Consider the following 20,811-nt stretch of genomic DNA (forward strand, 5'->3'; position numbering starts at 1 on the left):
TCTCACATGCATCTATACACGGTTATTACATATATGCCAATCAACAACACTACTTACTCTTTCCCACCCCACATATCCTTACCCATCACTGAAGTACAACCATGTGGTGGGATATGGAAGCTGTTTAATTTCATACAGTAACACTGCACAACAGTTTAAACAGGAAGCAGAAAATATGGGGGAAGGAGGAGGTATGGACAGAGAGAATGTAATTATCCACACTGAAATGTCACCAGGGTCCTTGCTCTTACGAAAAATACGGTGTGTTCTTCACTTAGCACATATGCTCAATGCTGCTTGTTGCATCTCATCCAAAAAAGCACCGTCAGAGGCACTGGGTCAGTGTTGGTGCTTTGATTCAGTACTGGCTTAGTTGGCACCGGTATTACCTACTGCATCACCAATACCACCCCCCTGCAGTGCCTGGGATTTCTTTAGAGATCTGCCTCCGAGTACCTCTGAGACCCAACCTTGCTGAGCTTGTGAGATCACAGCCAAAAGCAGATCTGCTGCAGCAAAAAGGGTGATGATACAATAACTGAACTAAACCAAGAAGTACCACCATCACTTAATGGGGAAAATAAAGAAAAGTGGGCAGAGCTTCAACTAATTAGCACAAGTATTCATAGTCCTAAAAACCCCCAAAAGTCTGCAGAGAAATTAAAACTGATCTTAAATTACCCTTAAGTTACAGAGACTGAAGACAGGATTTTTTAATATTTTTTTTTAAAACATGGATAGATGGAGCAGATCTATCATTCTAAAATGGAAAGAATATGTTCTGGCACACTGAGCCAGAACCCCCCCACCCCTCCCCAAAAAAAAGAAAAAAAAAGCATATAGGCAGGGCTGGTAGCATAACATATTAATAAGGTTGTCTGACACCTCCCATTATAAGAGGTTGCAAATAATTTTGCCCAACTTGAACCACTTGGGCCGATACTTTCCAGGCTGGGTGCTTGCTTCAGGCTGAATTTTATTGAAAAAAATTCTACTAAAACAGTTCAGAGGTTTCCAAGAACAAGGCCAGGGGAAGTTAAAAGATCCTGGCAACCTTTTCTTTGAAGAGCTCTAGTGCCCCATTCTTTGGAGCAGGGACCTGAAATTTAGCAGGAAGGGTGGTCTTTGTGTCAAGAATGTCCCTTTTGCTGTCCCCATGAAAATCTGCCCCAAATTGGTGAAGTCACAAGCCTTTGAAAAACTGTACTTCACACATGCTCAGTAGAGACTATTTAGATTTTAGCAGCTGTAATCTCCTAACATTCCATTGAGCACACTTGAGCCTCTGACAGTGCCTAGTGCTAACCAGACTGTGCACCCTTAGGGTGACCAGACTACTAATGTGAAAAATCAGGACGGGGGTGGGGCATAATAGGAGCCTATATAAGAAAAAGACCCCAAATCTGGACTGTCCCTATAAAATAGGGACATCTGGTCACCCTATGCACCTTCCAGCCCCGACTACAGAAATGAAGCTGGATGTTTCCTGTAATTGCTGCTCCAGGACAGGGTAAGCCAGGTACTGGCATGAAGAGCAAGGAGCCTGTCTCTCTTCTTTGTTCCCAATGCCCTCCGTCCCCCTTTTGCTGGCACCCAGACAGGGTGGAGGAAGAAACTCCCTGACTTGAAAGCAAAGGGGATAAAAGTTGGATGGGGAAGGGAAAGTAGCATATTGAGACAAGGAATTTGGGGAGACTAGGACTAAATGTGGGGAAGAGAAATGGTAACTGGGAGCTGGGGGAGTAAGGAGGCTGGTACTGGGCTGTGAGAAGGGCAGTGATGGAAACTGGCTGTGCAAAGAGATTGGGTGTAGGAGCTGGTGAGGGAAATGGGAGGAGGTGACACAGCTTAGACATGGAGCTGGAGGGATGAGGAGAGACTGGGACTAGGGAACCAGTATGGTATGGTGAGGAATGAGGGTAGGAGGAGGGGAAACAGATCTGACAGATCTGGGGGAGAATCTGGAAGCCTGGACACACAGACTGGGCCTGGGATGAGAAGCCTGAGGAGTGCAAACTGGGACTGGATAGGCCAGGAGAATGTGACTGGGACAGGGGTTCTCAAACTGGGGGTGCGGACCTCTCAGGGGGTCGTGAAGTTATTACATGGGGGGGTCGTGAGCTGTCAGCCCCCACTGACTTCCACTGCAGCTGTGAGTGCACAGCACTTCTGCAAATTAGACCCTAGGGTTTCAAGTTGGGCACCTAGAAAACGAGGAACACAGTTAGCGACCACCTGTGAAAAAATTGTGTTAAGTGACTAACACAACATAGCAACTCTGTGGCAGCGGCAGGGATAGAATCCAGTTCTTCATGGCAGCATTCAACAGCCCAAACTACGAGGCCCTCCTTTCTCATGCTGCCTCATTCACTATATGCCTTCCAATTTCTGTGACAAATGAGGAGGGATCCTACAGACAACAGCCTCCTTCAGGACGCAACCTTGATTTACCCCCAGAAGAGCTCTATATGCTGTGCACTGAATGAGGCAGGGGTCCTGTGGAAAAAATAGCCTGTAAGTCACATAATTAGACTATCCTACTGCCTACACACAAGGGGGCTGAATTAAGATTGCACACACACCCTTACTTCTGGCATTTCTTAACTCTGAGTGCTTGACTTTCCAATCTTAATAATGGTCTTTAAACATTTTGTGTGTGTCCAGCCCCCTGTGGTGAGGCAGAACCAAGCATACCTAGACCATCTCTGACAGGTGTTTTTTAAAATGTTCTTAAAAACTTGCAATGATGGGGATTCCATAACTTTCCTTGGAAGCCTCTTCCAGTGTTTAACTATCCTTTTAGTTAGAAATTTTTTCCTAATAGTTAACCTAAATCTCCCTAAGCCATTTCTTATTATCCTACCTTTGACACTCAGAGAACAACTTCTCTCTGTCCTCTTTATAACAGCCCTTAACATATTTGAAGACTGTTCTCAGATAGCAACTCTGTCTTCTTTTCTCAAAACTAAACATGTCCAGTTTTTTAACCTTTCCTCATAGGTCAGGTTTTCTAAAACTTTTTATCTTTTTTGTTGCTATCCAACTTATTCACATCTTTCTTAAAGTGTGGTGCCCGGTACCGGACAAAGTACTCCAGCCAAGACCTCACCTGTGCCGAGTAGAGTAGGACAGTTATCTTCTGTGTCTTACATACAACACTCCAGTTAATTCACCCCAAAAGGAGACAGCCCTGTTTCATAACTACAACAAATTGTTGACTCATATTCAATTTGTGATCTACTATAACCCCCAAATATTTTTCAGCCGTACTACCACCTTGCCAGTTATTCCCCATTTTGTAGTTGTGCATTTGATTTTTTCTTCTTAAATGTAGTACTTCGCACTTATCTTTACTCAGTTTCATCTTGTTGTTTTCAGACCAAATCTCCAATTTGTCCAGGTTATTTTGAATTCTAATCCCTTCCTCCAAAGTGCTTGCAACCCCTCCCAGCATGGTGTCATCTGCAAATTTTATAAGCATATTCTCCGCTCCAATATTCAAGTAATTAATTAAAATACTGAACATTCTATACATATATTGTAAATATTCAAAACATATTCTAATATCAAATAAATAATACTGAGAAAGACTAAGGAAATGTGAACTCTTATGGGAAGGATCCTGACATTTTAAGATGATAGGAAATAGCCAAGGTGGCCTATTGGTGCTGACAGCAGGATAATTATTTAATAACTAATGTAACATACCTCATGATATATATTTATTTATTTAAGAGCATCTGGAACCTTCTCAAGCCCCGGTTTTCCTTCCTCCATTGTGATTACCTCTCTCACACATGTGCACACACACTTTCCTAGACTCACTGTACTACTGAAATTGCCAGCTTTAAATTACCTGGTAGAGAAGTAATAAATATCTTGATTTAAAATGTCAAGGCACAGCAGTACTTTTCTTCTTAGTGCATTTAAAAGCTGCCAGACTGAATCCTGGATCTGTCAGTCAGGACAGGACAGGTAGGATATGAAAAAGATTTAAAGAACAGGAACAACAACTTGTCCAATTTTGACACACCGTCTGGGGAAGGGACTAGTAACAGAAGGTATTACTCTCACTGATCCCTCTCCTCTACCTTCCTTATTCAAATGATTTTCATCTCATCCACAGACCAACACTTGCTCCCTTTCTTACTGCCCTTTGATAGAGAAGCTTCATCCAAAAAGTGTCCTATGCCATGAGAGGTGGGTGTTTCAACAGTAACACTTTATATTTATGTAGCACCTTCACCCTAGCGTGTCAAAATGCTTTCATGCAAAAATTGGCCAACCAAGCCAAACAGCATACCAAAGAAGTAGGAATATTATTAGATTCATTTTCCCAGTGAGTAACAATTAGGCCCAGAAAGGTTGTAATATCCCCAAAGATCTCAGCAGCAGAGCTAGAAAGGAACCCAGGAGTCAACCCTGTCCTGTTCCCTCCTCACATTCTGACAACTACACCTCTATTCCTTCTGCACATTCTATTCTTTGTTAGTACATTCAAGCAGTTAAAACAGCAGAGAACATACACAAAACAGATAAATTTATAATATGGAAACTAGCTAATAAAATATGCAGAATAAAAGATTAACAGCAGCCCTGAGACAGAATTATTATCGCATTTGCTAGTAGTGAATGCTCCAGTAAGGCTTAGACTGGGAACAGTATTTACATTTTTTTTTTTCAGTTGTTGTTCACTCAAACTGCTTCTGCACATTTTCCAAAAGGGATTTGTTTTGAAAAGTTTAAGCTAAATCAGGTTCAGCCACTTTTGTGGCAGGAGGCAATCCATGTTCCAAATGAAATGTCGGTGGTCACACAGCCATAAACTTGTTGGGGTTTTGGGGGGTTTTTTTTTTAGTCCTGTGTCAGAAAACAAAAGTGAAAAAAACAAACAAACAAGCAAACATTTCTGCATTTGTAAGATCGTGTTTATAATCTCTATTTATGCATATACACAAGAATTTACTATTTGTTTCTTTCTGACTTAACTTAAAGCCACATCAGTTAGGATGTATTGCTAAATTATTTAGCAATGTATCGCTGCATTAAATCAATTTTTAAAGAATTTCCTGGCTTTTGATGGCTTGATTTCTTAACTGAAACTTGACATTAATTCTAGCTTCTGTACTTATTTACTTACAGATCTTGTAACTTCCCTGTATGAAAGTGTACATACAACCTGCAAAATCACTTATTTTGGAAAGATATATAAACTCTACAAAAGTGAAACTTACAGGCAACTGTTGATTGCTGCCACTGCTGGATATAAATAAGGCCTAATTTTTGGCAATATCCTACATTTTTGCTAAAATACTAGCTTGTAGACTAATTGGGCAACACAGATGACGGATAAAGACCCCTTCTGAAATCAGGCCCAAAATGGTACAGGTGACAATATTAAAATCATTGTTTATAAAAATCCCCCCCAGAAAAACTATATAGTTGGTGGTAATTAGTGTCTGTACGTACTTAAATAAGATCAAACTGTTGGCTGAAATTCAGTTTTAAGAGAAGTAACATTCACTGCAATTCCCCACTCCCCTTTTCATATATATAAAAACCCTTCCTTCTGGATTCACTTTAATGAACAACTGATCGAAACTGCATCCCGAGGGAGAAAACAGAACTGTGACTCCCACTTTGATCTCTTCCCCATGGAGAAATTCACTCCCTGCCTAGCTTGCAAGATGTTCATTTGATTGGCATTTGCTCTGATGTGCAAACTGCTTTGAACTTCAGACATTTAATTCCCATCAGGCTGCAGTCATTTTTATTCTCCTTCAACAGGATTTACAAGCAGGAGATCAGCAAATGCAGAAGATAAAATAAAATTTGCAGGAGCTTTGAATCTTACATCAAAACAGTGTTGAAGTGAGCTCCAATTGGATTTCATTCGGCCTCAGTTCAATGTAAATCAACTTCTGTGCAATTTCAGTTTAGAAAAAATAAGGGAACATTTATAAAAGTGACACATCTGTTGGGGTTTGCCTATTATATTAAGGTCGATTTCTTTTCTCTCACCCTTTGTTTAAATTCCTGTAAAGGTGGTTTTGGTGAGTAAATGCAGCTATATAATACATTTGCTCAAAATTCAGCATTTTCTTTAAAATTCTCAAACTAGCATGTTTTATTGATAGCAAGACATACCTTTCTACATATATATATATTTACATACTGTAGGATTCAAATATTTAAATAGTTTCAGAAAGAAACAGTTTTTTGTTTGATTTTTGTTTTTTTAAAGTTAAGTGAAAATGGCTTCATAGGTAAATCTACTGATGGAGGCCCCAATTCAGCAAGGTACGTAAGCCTCTGCCTAACTTTAAGCACATGAGTAGTATCACTGACTTCCAGCAGTGCCTGAAAGAGGAGGAGCATGCTTCATTTCAAGAAGGTAAATTATCTGAGTCATGTGTTTGGGAGAAATACTGCAACACAGAGTGCATCTAGTGACACAAGCTGCTGTAGCAAAACCCCCTCTAGCCTGAAGCACAGACACATTTCCTCTCACAAAGGAAAAGTTACATTCCAACACAGCCAGTTCCTCAATGCCCGTTAATTTGAAAGTCTGTTTTTATACATATAACTCCAAGGCTCACACGACAGAAGCCTTCCAGATTCCCTGAACACCCACAGCCATTGTAATAATTGGCATAATTGTGGTCTGGGCAGCTCTAGCCAACAGAGTTTAAATTTCCTTTAGTAAGGTCCAACCCAGTTCCCTTTTGGAAGTGCAGCACTTTAAATACTAACCAGAGCAATACATTTTAAAGGAACTGATGGGATTCCCCTTATCTCCCACTTAACTGCTCATGAGAGGAAGGATAAACAAAGCAAGAGCTGTGATAAAATTGAACAGCATTAGCAAATATTTAACCACCTGTTTAAAAAGGAGAAAAGCCCAGACCACTTCTGAAGGATACTATCACATTCATAAAGTAAATGATCTTCAAAAATAGGTTTGTAGGTTTACTTATTTAAACAGCTACACTAATGGATGTACTGCAAAGTTGTCAAGTAATATGTAATGGAGTAATACTTATCAGTGTATCTTTTCACAAATTGAGACAGATAAAAGCATTCCATAAACTTTTATCAGCAGTGGGGACTAAAACACAGAAAACAGACATCAAGCAGCCCCAAAGATGCGTAAACAAAACCAGCTAAACGTAGGGAAAAGCTGCGTACTCTTAACATGAAAAAAATACCATTACAGGGTACTTTAAATAAATATTTTTGGAAACTCCTAAAATAATTTCATATAAAAATTAGTTCTGAAACGTATTTCTCCCGGACAGAGGGAGGGGTCTGCACATGTGTTCGCGTGCATGCATATGCCACACACACACATGCAAATAAGCTCCTCGTTGCTCTCAGACATGACCCGCTGTGGCCACTTGCAGAATGCCATCGATACAGCATTGCATGGGGAGGGGTTTTTAAAGCATGGGGGAGGGAGAGGGGGAAACCCAGACTGGGTTAGAGAACACTTTGTCTCTATCTCGAAGGAAGTCAGTTCTCTGCCTCTTCTTTTCTTGAGTGGAGGGTAGTTCTTATGAAGATTAAGAAACTGACAGGCCCCTGAAAATGGAGTCCTGTCTTCAGGACAAGGATGGAACAGGCAGCAGCAGAACTAGCTCCGTCATGTTACCCCCACACATACACTTGGGTAAGAGGTTGTGATCTCTTCTTTCTGAGATAACTCTTGCTGCAGTTATCCATGGCTTTGTGATCCCCAGACTGCACTACCGCAATGTGCTCTATGGCCCCAAGGTACTTAGCTCTACACTGCAAAAAAAGACCTGCAGCTGCGAGTCTCCGAGCCCGGGTCAACTGGCTCGGGCTCGCACGACAGGGCTGAAAATAGCAGTACAGACATTTGGGCTCAGGTTCCGAGACCCATAGCCCAACTCTGGGTTTCAGAGGCTGGGCTCATATGTCTACAGTGCTCTTTATAGCACCATAGCGCAGTGGTTCTCAAACTTTTGTATTGGTGACCCCTTTCACACAAGCCATCGAGCGTGACCCCCCCCATATAAATTAAAAATACTTTATTATAAATGCTGGAGGCAAAGCACAGTTTGGGGTGCAGGCTGACAGCTTGCAACCCCTATGTAATAACCTCGCAACCCCCTGAGGGGTCACGACCCCCAGTTTGAGAACCCCTGCCATAGCGTGGGCCTGAGTCAGCTGATCCAAGCTCTGACACTGATTGCCACGTTTCTGGTTTTTTTGCAGTGTAGACATATCCTAAGTGTCAGTGGGACTACTCACAGGCGTAAATACTTTGTTGAAATGGGGCCTATAAAGAAGCTACCTTTGAAGACCACTCAGAAGAATAAGCTAGTGCAGAACATGGCTACTGTCTTTGGACCCAATCATGCAAGAAGCCGTACATCTCCCAGGGGACCTGAAATATAGCTAGGTAATACATCTTTAGTCCTTTAAATCAATGGAAGCTAAAGCCCAGGGAGGAGGCATCAGGTCCTCAACTCCAGCTTGATTCGCAACTTCCAAGTGCTGCCTACACAGCTATTTTAGAGCCCTAGCGCGAGTCCCATTAGCCCGAGTCTGTCAACCTGAGCTGGGTGGCTTGTTCCCAATCACTCCAAAATGCTGCCCAGACCATCACCCTAAATGGTTTGTGCTAATCAAAACTCTCTTCCCTAAGCAAAGACAGAGTACAGGGCATCTGTGCAAGCTCAGGCTGAAGTAGCATCCATGGCCTTCTGGGCAGCCCCTGCAGTGCTGGGCTACTGGATCCATGTAACTGTCGGTTAACTAGCCACAAACCCTCATTCTCAGGCTATTGTGAAACTGTGCTTCATGGCGTAAAGCGGATGCAGAGACAGCCCTGTATTACCTCTCCCATGTGCCATAAAGTGGGCTGCTTCTGCTGCATCTTGGCCCCTTACTTAAGCCAGAAGATTTGGTCCAAAGGAATTGACCTTGCATGAGCTGACCATGCAGACCCTGCTACTGCACACCATAAGTTCTATAGCATGCTTGGATCTATCCCACTTTGAAACAGGAGTAGATACAAGTGCACTCTGGTACTTTAAGTGCATGGGAACAGGATTCACATGGACAAGAAGCCCACAGACAAATGTAATGGAAGTGCATGGCAGGCTAGTATGAGGTCAACTTACCCGCCAGCTTGGAGTACTAACTGTGCGTATAGACAAGTCCATCGTGAGACCTCATGTAGAATATGCACTCAGTTCTAATTGCCTTTTTCAATACAGAAATACAGCGGAAGGCAACCAAAATTATTCCAGGGTTCAGGAATTCAAATTTAACGTATGCTGAAATGACTATGAAACAGACAGCTCTAAAACCTAGGACAGCAGGTCACACCTGGAACAAAGTTAACCAAATTTTAACCAATATTTAAAGGGTGTCAATTGAAAAAAATTCTGCTTGAGAATTTTGTACTCGGTGTAATAAACAGCGCCCGGGCCCCAGTGTCCAAGGTCATTGCATGTGAGTGCATCTCTGTGCCGGTATGGAGCCCCACCGACTTCGGCAGGGCTCTGTGTGGCTGTCGTGGTGAATCTGTATGCAAAGAACTGCAGGGTCAGAGCTTAAGTCAGGGCAAAAAAAAAAAAAATCCTCTCTATTTTTACAGCACATTTACTTTGTGCATTTGACAGCACTTTATGTTTAACTTATTTCCACTGTTTTGTTGATGGTCTGTTAGAGCCCCTTTTGTATACAGTACTAACAGGGTGACCTCACTCTCATGCACTGCTCTGGGAGAAACTCACATGTAAGTTTTTTTCCTAGGTCCTACAAGAAGGGATTTACTAGTAGCTGCAGTGATATTAAAGCATGATTGCCAAATCAGCACACAGATAAATGGGCAACTTGCATCCGTAACAGTTTCCAAACTAGTTAATTTGTGTTTCCTTGGGAGAGGAGTGTTTTAAGCATTATAAAATGGGCTACATAGTCTTATGCAATGGGGTTTTATTAAGTCAAGGAGCAATGTAATTCAATTAAACTGTGTTTTTGTTAAAAAAAACAAAAACAAAAAACCCACCCCCAATTCAATCATAAAGTATGTCTGGAGCCTGCATGACATCTGTTTTTCATGGCTTCTTCAGGCTCCTTTAATGTGGAAACCCAAGCTTAATTTTTCCCAGGAGGTGTTATGAGATTAAAAGAGCCGTACTATTTTCCCCTCTCCGCCTTCTCTTCTCCTTCTCAACCGCACAGCAGGCTCGCTTTCCTTCTAGCTGAGAAGGGCTGGGCACAGCTTTATCTGCCTCTCATCAACATTGTTCTGGTTGGTTGGAGTAGTGATATGTGCTGTCTCTTCCAAGGGCTCAGTGTGCTGGCACGGCAGTGTTCCCAGTCTTTTAAAGCCTTGGAATAGGGCACAAGCTCAAATCTGTAATTCTGATTTCCTGACCGCCGATATACTTCGTTACCATTGGACTGCCTTGGCCAATACCACGTTTTTGCACCATCTGCTTCTGTACTAAGCTGAGACAGCTTGCAAACCACCTGTCTGACATTAGCCCCTTTCTGCTCTGCAAGAAGCCCAGCCACATGTAATGGAAGGTGGGGAAGGCTGGCCAAGCACATGCTTTCTCAGTGGAATGCTCCTTCAAAAAGGACCTCAATCTTGACTCCTAATCAGCAGTAGAAAACAGACCTTGTGAGTTCATTTGTGCAGGGAGTGATAATTTGACTACCAGTCGTCCCCCCCCAGAAATACAGAGTTATAACTACTGATCCATAGAGAAGGAATATTTTAGGATGTTGGAAAATCCCTAGGAAAGAAGTAGACACACACCTCCCCAAACCCAAGGGATTTCTGGTTCTTTAGAGGTTATCCAAAGGGGCTTGCTAACTTGCTTAATGAGGTAAATCACGTCCTCATTATTATACAGACTAACATGGCTGCTACTCTGAAACCTGTCATTATTATAGTGTACTACATGGAATTCTTCTTGGGGTTGACTTTTAAGTTCCTTTGAGAGAGCAGTCCTCTCATAGGCATAGCTGACTCTTTCTTCCACACTGCCCTTCTTTGGGAGAAGATAAAGTAGATTTGTACCTGTCTGTAGTCTAGGCTGGATATTACTTTGTCTTTAAGAAACAGACAATCTCTCCAAGAGTTCAGGTGCAAGAGGTACACGAGGCTTTGGAGTTAACAAAGGGCCCAGACTCAGGACATGCAAAACCTCGTGTCCGGAGCTACCAGACTGTGGAGGCAGAGACCCCTCACAGAGAATGCAGTCCTTATCTATCTGAGCCTTGGGAAGACACCCATGGAAGTCCCACTGCAAACATCTGTGGGGCTTGAAGTACTTTATGAATCACTCCACTGCAGAAAAATTGGTCTGCATGTGATGCACTTGCATAATGCTTTCATCCCCTCTCCCCCAGTTACATATTGCTATTTTCTTCTGTATTTAAACCTTGCTCAGCTGCACCTGAAGCAGAGAAACACAAAGACTGGCAAAGAAAGGTACAATGCTCTGTGATTCTGATTCAGGAGTCCATCTCTATTTAGCAAAGCACTTAACTGTGTATTTAACTTTATGTGATTAAATCCCACTAATATCAGCACCTGCTTAAACAGTTTGCTAAATAGGGATGGATTTAAGCATATGCTAAAATGCTCTGCTGAATTAGAGAATATGGAGAAGTTGGTGCCAAAACTGCTCAACAGCCACTTATTGCTCTGCCTTGGTGAGAGGACTTGAAGTGGAATATAACACATGTAAGTGTGTGTGTGAGTGAGAGAGAAAGAGAATTCCGAAATAAAAAACATTCCTCTGCACACACTCCCCTCTGGGGAGCGGATGAGTGAACACACACATGACAGGATATCAGTCACATTGCTTAGTGCACTACTGGAAAGCACTCAGATACTACAGTGATGAGTGAGATATAATAACCTATGCAGAATAGAATAGTACAGATTGGGGGCTCCAAGACCAAGAAATAGTGTTATGTGTTCCCATTCTGACAGCAGCAGTTACCCAACAAAGTATCATTTGAATTCTGTCATCCACTCATTCCATGATTCTGGTACATTAACGCAAGCTGTGTATTAGCATGGTTGCTGCTGCTGCTAAATGTAAACAGCCCTCAGCTGCACTTGGAACACAGTGGGTGGCAGGGTCAGATGACAAATATATTTTCAAACTTCCATTGCAAGTACAATAAAATACAAATTAAAAATACAAAAATACTACTAGTCAGGGTCTTCGTAAGCAATTTGTAGTAGTTTTCCAATAAATCCTACATCAGTGCAATTCTAGAAATCTTAAACATTATAGAGGTATGGTTTAACAAGCCTGTATAAAACCAACTGTTCATATCAAACTTCCTCATACACTGTTATAACTATTGTTCATTTGGACTCTGCACGATATGAGCTTTATCTCCAGTGCTACATAATGGCAATAAACTACACATTGTTTTCATTGTCATCTCTCACTACTTTAATTAAAGTAGAGACTAAAATGTCAAGCTTATTTTATGTTGAATTTCCAATTTTATTGGTTCTATTTCTTTTTTATTGGTTTATTTTTACTATCTGATTGCTGTACTCTTGTGTTTTCATTCATCTTAAGCAATATAGCAACGTATACATTTTACTTCTAAACCAATGCTCAGATTGCCAAGCTATATACCAACAGTAAAGTGTCACACTTTAATCATCTTTGTCAAAATAAAACCTTCCTCTTTCACGCACAAACACAAAAAAACATTCCATTAATTAGTTTTTTCATACTAGCCTGCTACCAATACTTCATTCCAATTTTCCATAAGACGCTGGCAAAATTCCACAGTACTGAAATTGGAGGAGAAATATATGGAAAATCAACTATGAAAATAAATGCTAACAATTTGCCTTCTGATTACATACAGAACTGAAATGGCTATACTTTCTGTGGGTGTCTGGTAATAATTTGATCCAATAATTTGATTTATTTTAGAGTTCTCTTACACTAATCAAAATGCTTGGGTTATGCTCCCACCTTTACCACCAGGAAGAGACAAAGAGTGAAGTATTAAATGGTGTCATATCCTTTGTGTAAGAGGGTCTTATGGCTTGATGTCCTAAAAATAAATTGTAACTAAATTATAACCTCAGTGCTTGAGCATTCATAGTGTGGGATGATGTGCTTAGACCAGTGGTGGGCAACCTGCGGTAATCTGATTGCAGGCCGCGAGACATTTTGCTGACATTGACCATCCGCAGGCACGGGTCCCCCACAGCTCCCAGTGGCCACGGTTTGTTGTTCCAGTGGCCATTGGAAGCTGCAGAAAGTGATGGCCAGCATGTCCCTGCGGCCTGCAAGACTCCTCTCCTCTTATGGGCTTATAGGTCGATAGCACAGTACATAATGGAGATAGGGTCTTCCTGACTCTTCAAATAGACAAACTGAAACAAATGTCTCTGACAGCTGTGAACTTTCTCACCTCCCTGTTCATCACACTGGGGTGTTAACTCTAAGACCCAATAATGCCACCTTAAATGTCACCATTAACTATTCCTTTGCTGATCACTTTAGCAGATTAGGTGAGAAAGGGGACTAATGCCCACAAAATGGAACTGGGAGTTGCTGCAGGGAGAGAAATGAAGAAAGAAAGGAAGAGGACAGGCAGAAAGTCAGAAAAAGGAAAAAGGAAGAGAAATAAAGGGCAGAAATCAATGTTCACAAAAGTAAAGATATTACTTTTGAATGATGCTGAATGTGACAATAAGGCAGTTAATAAATAGTAACACTAGTGAAAACAAAGTTTTGTTCCATAAAAGGCCATGTTTTACTCCTTTTCTTTGTATAATCTTTATGGACACCTGTGGGATATCTGCTGTGGATTTAGGGTAGTTACATAGTTGTGCATAATAATCCTGGCCCCCAGATCATAATTACGTATTCAGTTTGGCCTTCTCCATAGAATTAGTTGGATGGCCCTGTTAAACAAGAAGAAAAGGAGTACTTGTGGCACCTTAGAGACTAACCAATTTTATTTGAGCATGAGCTTTCGTGAGCTACAGCTCACTTCATCGGATATGAAGTGAGCTGTAGCTCACGAAAGCTCATGCTCAAATAAAATTGGTTAGTCTCTAAGGTGCCACAAGTACTCCTTTTCTTTTTGCGAATACAGACTAACACGGCTGTTACTCTGAAACCTGTTAAACAAGAGCAGACAACCAACTGGGAACCACGTAACTTATTCAGTATTATTCTGCCCACTAATCAGAATCAGAGAGAATATCTTTAATAGAACACTCTCTCTCACCTGCTTCTTCTATGTTTTATTAGCAGTGGCTCCCATTTATTTTATTTAAAATCACCCATCTTTCTCTTCTGGAAAGGCTGTTTAATCCAGTCTGGGTTTCAAAATCAAAGATCTCTGGGTTGAGCTTTCTCTAGTGCACTTTATAACAAGCCAAAAATGACCTCCTTCATCATTTACACCACTAAAATAAGAGAAGTTGGGAGTTCAAAATAAATCAGCCAATGATTTCATCACAGAGAAAATGATTTCACAGAAAACCAGAGCTGCAATATTATCACCACTCACTTCAGTGTAGCTACACTGAAGAGTATTGTACTCCACAATGAAACCCTTTGAAATAGATGGGTCTACTCACAGAGTAAGAGACTACTCAATGTAATTAAGAGCGACACAATCTGGCCTAACGAAACTGGTAAGAGCAGGATCAGGACTACAGTTTTATCATTTTCCAGTGGCCACAAGAGTGGCAGACAACACAGTCTTTATTGCAAGCACTTTAATCCTGTACTATCAGTCTTTCCTTTTCCACAATTTAATTGAAAGCATAAAGTAATCTTAGCACTAAATACTTACTCCATCATAGACGGTGGAATAGTACAGCAGTCTTGGATTGCAGTCAGGGGTGATGTCAGGTGAGCAGTATATGAAGCTTCCACTACTTGCTTATTGCGATTCACTACATCCAAGTAACGGTTAAACTTCTCCCGAATTTTTTTTGCCAGCTGAAAACAAAAATATTTAAAATTAAACCAAAGACTCTTTGTACTATCTTCTGCCATGCTAATGAATCTGTGTTAAAAGAATCTGTGTTTAATGCATACATTAAAGCTAAAAATTCTATGCTTTATGCAACATATCACTTAATTTTCACTGCGCAGGTTGAAATAGTCATCATGTGAGTCATAAAATGGCCACACTAAGCAATCCATACAAAATGCTAAAATATATTTACTGTCTTGCAACATATACCCATTTTCAGCCATGCTAATTTTGCTTTAGTTGAACCAGACATTATGAAAAATCACTAATTTTTCACTGTGAAAATATAATTTAAAATGCATTAAAAATAATGATGCATTGTAGCTGTGGTGGTCGCAGGATATTAGAGAGACAAGGTGGATCGGGTAATATCTTTTATTGGACCAACTTCTTTATTGGACCCAGACCAGAAGGAGAGCTCTGTGTAAGCTCAAAAGCGTGTCTTTCTCACCAATAGAAGTTGATCCTGTAAAAGATATTCCCTCATCCATCTTGTCTCTCTGAAAAGTAATGAGTCAGAAAGTACCTTCATTTAATCGTTTTAAGTGAAAACTGGTACATAGCTCTCAGCCTTTGAAAGTTACCCAAACTTCATTCTCATATTTTACTCCTCACATCTTCTAGCACAGGACCTGATCTAACTCTCTTTCAAGTCAGTGAAAGGCTTTCCACTGCTGTCAGTCGGAGTTGGATCAGATCCTTTGTGCAGTGCTTAAGGATACTGCTGCTGCATTTACCATCTAACACAAGTATTTCAAACAATTTTTTCTGAGAAGGCCAAAAGAAAATATGGAGATTCAACAAAACAGACCAATATTCTTCAACGTAAGTGCTTAAGGCTGGGCCTCTAAATCCATATTTAGGGTCCTAAATAAACAGCCTGAGCAGCCCAAGCTGTACTGATTTCAATGGCAGATGTGGGTGCTTAGTGCCTTAAAAAAATAGAGACTCTTGCTGAATTTAGGAGCTTGACTTTAGGCACTCTCTATTTGGTAATTTTGGCTATTCTCTTTACATCTCTCTAATTTAAGAATTTTTATATCCCTGAAATGCAGTAAACATCACACAGGAACTTCCCTGGGCTATTTGCTTTTAGCCTGTCAGCCCAGGGGGGCCTGGATCATGTTGCACTCCCTGTCAGTACCCGGCCCGGGCCAAGGACGCTCATGATCTAACCAGCAGACCAAATTTGGTGATGAATCCTGGTCACATGCCACCTGAGGTACATTGCACATATACTAAGAAGAAGATCCCAAACCCACTGAAGTCAGTGGAAATGGATCAGGCCCCAAGAGCATGATTTTGTTTGGCACACTTGGTAATATCCATGACAGTATATCCTCTTCAGCTTGCATTCTGAATGCAAGGGAATAATCTTTTAACAGTTTACTGCCAGTAGTGAATATTCAAAAATATTTCACTTCACATTTTAATTAACTTTATCTTCAGAGCTGAAGAAAGTTCTTTAATTACTATACATATATCATTTTGCTCCCTTCCAACTCCAACACCTCAGCTAAAGAAATGACCAGACAACCACTAGTAAACTGTACACTGAGAAATGCAATTGGTCAGTTCAGGTCTCCAGGACTGACAAATGTCTTTCCTAACTATTACTAACGGAACATTTCATCATGATTTACTTTCTTATATGACTGATAAGGGCCACACTGATAACAGCAATGGATTTGCCTCCATTGTTCCATCAAATACTACAGCTCAATTACCGTACAGATCTCCAAGGAACATAGTTTTTAACAGACGACTGCTCAAATGAAATGACTTGTAGAATTATATCTATTTGGTTTTGTAGAATGATTTATTACTACCACAACAGAGGACTACTAATTGCCTCCCTCTTACATCTCTTTCAATGGTCAGATAATAAGTAGCTGAGTAGGTTCTCTCTTTTTCCATTTTCAGGCCAACTTTCTTTTTGATTATCTGTATTCATCAGTATATTAAATATAACACTGGAATACCCAGCCGTTCCAAAAAATATACAAGCCAAAATTTCTAAAATGTTTCAATACCATTTTCAGACATTTTTCTCTCAGTATGGGCAACTGAATGGCCGTGGTCAAGCTTTCATTCGATATTTAAAATTATGGGATGCAGAGAGAGGTTTGAGTCTGCTGATAAAATGGACGATGCAACTAACTGTAACAAAAAAATTTACACAAACCACGTGTAGAAAAAAGTACATAAAACACTTAAATTAAAATTAGTTTTTTTTGTTAACTGAATACTGTACGTAGTGAGTTTTTGTCATATAATTTGCGTTTTTACGTTAGCAGTTCAGCTGGTAATAAAACCCTTGTCCCTACGAGCAACTATCCCTCTGTACATTCACCGAAGTCTACAGGTCTGACAAATCTTTTTGCAGAATTGTCTGTACCACCAAACATAGGGATTCCACTGAGAAACTGATGTGACTCACGAAAGCTCATGCTCAAATAAATTGGTTAGTCTCTAAGGTGCCACAAGTACTCCTTTTCTTTTTGCGAATACAGACTAACACGGCTGTTACTCTGAAACCTGATGTAACTTTATAACACCTTCCCATCAGATGATCTCAAAATGATTCACACTCATTTTTCTAAGCTACCCAACACCTCCTGTAGTTGACAAGTATTGTCACCCACACTTTGTGGATGAGGCACAGAAAGCTGCAATTTGCAAACAATCTTCTGACACAGTGGGGCATGGTTGTGTGGTGTGAAACAGAAAATTCACAGAAGTCTAGAGCCCAAGTGGCTGAAGGAAGAAGATCACAGTACATCAGCCCAGACCCGTCACTACTGTTCAGGCTTACAATCTTCCATCTTCAAAAAACAGAACAGATTGAAAGAACTGTGTCAAGACCTAACCTGCTGTAAAGAACTAAAGAATGAACAGCATTTGTCATCACCTGTGCCCATTTGATTTCCACACAAAAAAAGTGTATCAATTGCAAACCAATTGTCAAAAAAGGTAGGGATTATGAGGTTATTGGCCTAGTGGACGGAGGGGAACAAGTAGATACGATATATCTGGATTTTAGTAAGGCTTTTGACACAGTCCCACATGACACTCATAAGCAAACTAAGGAAATGCATTCTAGATGAAATTACCATAAGGTGAGTGCATAAGTAGTTGAAAAACTGTACTCAAAGAGTAATTATTAGTGGTTCTCTGTCAAACTGGGAGAACGTATCTAGCAGGATTCTGCAGGGGTCAGTCCTGGTTCTGGTACTATTCACTACTTTCATTAATGACTTGGATAATGGAGGAGCAAGTATGCCTATAAAATTTGTGGATGACACTAAAATGGGATGGATTGCAAGCACTTTGGAGGTTAGGATTAGATTACCGTTTTGTGTTATGATGCTACCTATGTGTAATGCATTTCAAATGTCACCATTTGACAAATCAAGAGAATTGGTCATAATTCAACAAGATGAAATTCAATAAAGAAAAGTAAAAAGTACTTCATTTAGGAAGAAAAAAAATCAAATGCACAACTGCATAATGGGGAACAACAGGCGAGATGGTAGTACTGCTGAAATGATCTGAGGGTTATAGTGGATCACAACTGAATGAGTCAACAATTTGATGCAGCTGCGTAAAAGGCTAACTCTTCTTCGGGGTTGTATTAACAGGAGTGTAAGACACAGGACGTAATTGTCCTGCTCTACATGCCACTGGTGAGGCTTCAGCTGGAGTACTTTGTCCAGTTCTGGGCACCACACTTTAGGAAAGATGTGGATAAATTTGAGAGAATCCAGAGAATGGCAACAAACACAATAAAAGGTTTAGAAAACCTGACCTATGAAAAAAGGTTACAAAAAACTGGGAATGTTTAGTCTTCCGAAAAGATGACTGAGGGGGGACCTGAGAACAGTCTTCAAGGTAAGGGCTGTGATAAAGAGGATGGTGTTCTCCATTTCCACTGAAGGCAGGACAAGTAGTAATGGGGCTTAATCTGTCGCAAGGGAGATTTAGGTTACATATTAAGAAAAAGTTCTAATTACAAGGGTAGTTAAGCTCTGGAATAGGCTTCCAAAGGAGCTTGTGGAATTGCCATCACTGGAGGTTTTTACGAACGGTTTTGACAAACACCTGTCAGGGCTGGTCTAGGTTTACTGGGTCCTGCTTCAGTGCTGGAGACTAGACTTGATGACCTCTCAAGGTCCCTTCGAGCTTTATACATTTTGAAGATACTATGAAAACAAATTTTGAAACCTTGAACTTTGCTGTGAAATGGAAGAGTCTTCCTCCTGTCAGCTTGTCACAGTCCTCTTCAACTCAACTTAAAAAAAAATTGTTTTTCTTCTTGCTGTTCAACTTTTATCTCGTACTTATGTTTCTACATTTTCCCTTTTTCTTTAAGGAAGTGATACTGAATAACGATGACCCAGTGCTTACTCCAATCAGTGTAGTCATTTTACGTCCATTTCTTTGGGCAGCCAACATGCAGACCGTATTTTTTTTTAGTTACCAGTCAGGTTAAACAATAACACCACTTTGTGTTACGATGCTACTTATGTGTAATGCATTTCAAATGTCACCATCTCTACTGACAATGTTTCATCACAACATCAGTGAATTTCACTTTAATTTTTCCAGAGACATTTTTCTCATTGTGTATTCCCTTAGAGCCTTTTTAAAGCTCCTTTTACCTCTAAGCGCTACATCTCTGAAGTCTTCTTTGGGGGGCGGAGGGGGGGGGCCGGGGGGTGTTTACAGAAGGAAAGTTACTGAACACACTTTATTTATGGCTGTATCTTAAAGTTAAATAAATGTCAAAGACTGTATTCAAAATATGTATCAATGAATTTGAAAGCATGGATGATATAACTGACTTACACCAGGGGATTAACATCCAGGAAAGTTTTACTTGTATGTTGAAGAATGTATTTAATATCTTACTTTTGAATTCCTTATGAGTCATAATATTTTTGGCATCATGACTTTATAGATATCTTGGGGATTTATGAAGTCTCGTATTCTAGACCATCTCATAAATTATATTTACTCTTCTGTATCCCTTTTATTCTTAAAAGGCCCATGGCTGTCCTCCATACTCGGAGCAGACCACTGAGTTCTGCTTGAGTTAAGCACCTCAGGCTCACAACCATCCCAAGCTATTTGTAAATTGATACTAGAACATATAGTTTTAATTTCTCTGAATGGTACTGATAACACTTTTTACCAATATATGAAGAACCAGCAATTCTCCTTTTCTTAAAATAATGAGAGCCCAGTTCAGGCTCCCAGTCTTTCAGTACTTTTAGCAAAGCATCCCATAACACACTCTAGGAAACCTTGAAAGACTTTTCTAGTGGCTCAATTGTTGTCTACTCCAAAAATTTTAAAAGGGAACCCTAGTACCTTGAAAGTCGCTTTGAAAACAATTATTATAATCACATCAATATTTATAGTTTGTTTTATCAATGTACCTTAAAAACATTAAGTCTCAACACCACTGGAAGTATATCCTCATTTTACAGATGTGGAAGCAGCTGAGGAGATAATGCTCAAGTCAAAATGTCACTTAGCTAAAACAGGTTTCAGAGTAGCAGCCGTGTTAGTCTGTATCCGCAAAAAGAACAGGAGTACTTGTGGCACCTTAGAGACTAACAAATGTATTAGAGCATAATGAAGTGGGCTGTAGCCAACGAAAGCTTATGCTCTAATAAATTTGTTAGTCTCTAAGCTGCCACAAGTACTCTTGTTCTTTTAGCTAAAACACTGATCTCCACATTCCTTTAGACAATGCATGGACATGTATTTCTTACT

General features: G+C 40.4%; 1 protein-coding gene across 1 annotated transcript in view; it reads right to left on the minus strand.

Moving 5' to 3' along the window:
• The window catches only part of CACHD1 (cache domain containing 1), a 189,269-nt gene that overhangs the window by 79,600 nt on the left and 88,858 nt on the right, over positions 1-20,811 (minus strand). Inside the window, exon 3 of the mRNA XM_074961589.1 lies at positions 14,845-14,993. Within this exon, the coding sequence (XP_074817690.1) occupies positions 14,845-14,993 (149 nt within the window). The remainder of the gene's footprint in view (positions 1-14,844; positions 14,994-20,811) is intronic.

Source organism: Natator depressus, chromosome 8 (genome assembly GCF_965152275.1).
Source record: "Natator depressus isolate rNatDep1 chromosome 8, rNatDep2.hap1, whole genome shotgun sequence".
NCBI lineage: Eukaryota > Metazoa > Chordata > Testudines > Cheloniidae > Natator > Natator depressus.